Source organism: Morone saxatilis, unplaced genomic scaffold (genome assembly GCF_004916995.1).
Source record: "Morone saxatilis isolate NCDOM2014 unplaced genomic scaffold, NCSU_SB_2.0 Contig5, whole genome shotgun sequence".
In the NCBI taxonomy this organism is placed as follows: domain Eukaryota; kingdom Metazoa; phylum Chordata; class Actinopteri; family Moronidae; genus Morone; species Morone saxatilis.
Genome location: NW_023340095.1, coordinates 12,053,716 through 12,056,082, shown reverse-complemented (window position 1 = coordinate 12,056,082; position 2,367 = coordinate 12,053,716). Strand labels below are relative to the sequence as shown.

Sequence of the window (2,367 nt, the reverse complement as noted above, 5' to 3'; positions counted from 1 at the left end):
CTCTACTATAAACTTCATTTGGCTTTGTTAGGTTATAGCAAATTTATATTACAGAGATTTGGATCCATTTGGATTTCAATTCAGGAATTTAACACTAGAGGCACATTATTCCTGTGGCTAGTGGTGGAAAAAATATTACATTTTTTTTTGTAAAAGTAACAATATCTCAATGTAAAAACACTAAAATTACCATAACAGTAAGTACTAACAAGAAAATGTGGTAGTCATATTATTCTATCAATACTAATGTGTTAATATGCAAATAGCATTTTAATGTCATAGCTGGTTGACGTAACACATACTACAACGGCTATAAAACAACCTAATGCACTGGATTAGTTCATCACATTTTATCGTTTTGTTTTATTGTCCTAAGTAAATCATAATATCAGCCAATATTAACCTTTTGCAGATATACATCAGTGTAAATGTTTGCCATAAGTAACAAGAATTGCTGTACAGAAGTGCTCAAACTAGGTTTGAAGTCATTTAGAAACTGTGTTAAGTTTGTGTTTATTTCAAAAAATTCTTAGAATTGGTCAATATATCGTGACTTCTTCAAAAAATCCTGTATTGGTTAGGCTAGAGGTCAAATATATGTAGTATGTAGTGGAGAAAAACTACAATATTTGTGTATGAAATGTAGTAAAGTAGCATAAAATATATTTTTATATATATATATATTCTATTATATTAAGTACAAGTTCCTCTAAACTGTACTTAAATACAGCACTTGAGTAAATTTACTTAGATAAATTCCACCACTGCCTATGGCAAGTTTCATCACTTTTAAGTAAACAGAAGATGTATTTATTCCCTTCAGATTCACTTATATTCTAGGAGCTAGTCACAGCCCGGCCCTGTCTACATACAGATGGTGTTACAAAGCAATGACAAAGCAGATAAGATAAGCAATGATCATCAGACACATTTGAGCTGAATGTCACTGGATTAGCTGGACTGTCAGTGCATGTTTGTACTCATTAGGTTATACCTTTAGTTCTCAAACATCTGACAGCTGAATTTTGAAAGAGCCAAAGTCATTGTGTTAGTGTAGAATCCCTTTGTTAATGACTTAATGTATAGCACTGGAGAGTACCTTCATGCAGAGCGCCCTGTGTATGTGTGTGTGTGTGTGTGTGTGTGTTCGTGTGTGGGGGCAAGAGACTGCGACCAGGCCCAGGTGAAGTTACCCGTGATGATGTCCTCAATCGCTCCATCTTTGCCTTCGTAGACGTGGCGGCTGTCTTTCACCTGTTTCCTCCTGAGCTCCTGGATCAGCTCTTGCTGCTGCCGCTTGTTCTTATGAGATGGAGACTGGGAACGAGGCACACACACACAGATACACACAGACATTAATTAACCTCTATTATAAGTCTTACTCTCAGTCATGATGGGTGCAGTGCAATCCACACCCCCAATTTCTTTTAGCTCGATGCCTTTACTCTATACATTTGTGCAAATGTGAGTTAAATGAGCAATTTAGGAGTAATAATTGATCCTGAGTGGATGTGCTGTGACTCAGCAGGGTGTCAGACTGTAGAACCAAATATAACTACACCCCGCGGGCGGTCGGTGCTCAACTAATCCTGCGATCAGGAGTAGGGAGGATGAAACAGAAGGAGAGGAAGTGGAACCAGCTTACCTTCTGGTGATCCACTGTAGCCTCCTGCCCTAGAAAGCAGGGGGGAGGAGGGTATAGGGAGGGAGGGAATGATAAGATAAAGAGGAGGGGGTGGAGTGTTGGGAAGGAAGAAGTGATCTTACCTTCTGGTTTTGCTCCATCATGGCCTCCTGTTCCAGAAGTTTCTCCATCATAATCTGCTCTTGCCTCCTTTTCTGCTCGTTGTCCTCCTCTGCTTGCTGATTGAAGATACATGTGCACACAGTTACACATTGTTTAAATATACTGCTGTTTTTTTAAAACATTCAGCAGTTTCAGCACATAGGCGGTGCAAGCTGAGATTCTATTTCAGTATCATGAAATGTGGTAAACAAGGTCATCAACACGGTTTGTACTAGAGAAGAAAAAGGATTGCAGTAAACACAGCTGACACATAAGCAGCCATGAGAGGCACATAAATCTGTTGATCAAACTGCTGCTTTGAGCAAAATATAATTCACAAAGATCCAAACATCAACACACCTATGCAAAAAGATGCTGTCACCTGCAGTAGCACATGGTGTGATTAAAATCTGCCCATTTATTTGTAAAATTCTTACACTTTGGTATAGAAGAAAACATTTCACTGTAGTGTTAACACCAGAGGTACATGTACTGTACATACGGACACATACACAGAGCCATGAACACAGCTGGACCACCTCATATACCCATATCCCCATACTGACCCCCCCCCCCCCCCC

General features: G+C 39.2%; 1 protein-coding gene across 3 annotated transcripts in view; it reads right to left on the bottom strand.

Moving 5' to 3' along the window:
- The window catches only part of fmnl2a (formin-like 2a), a 52,515-nt gene that overhangs the window by 4,293 nt on the left and 45,855 nt on the right, over positions 1-2,367 (bottom strand). For all 3 annotated transcript variants that reach the window (XM_035676911.1, XM_035676910.1, XM_035676912.1), the window contains exons 24-25: positions 1,768-1,863; positions 1,194-1,317 (exon numbers count right to left, since the gene is read on the bottom strand). In XM_035676911.1, coding sequence (XP_035532804.1) covers positions 1,194-1,317; positions 1,768-1,863 — 220 coding nt within the window. The remainder of the gene's footprint in view (positions 1-1,193; positions 1,318-1,767; positions 1,864-2,367) is intronic.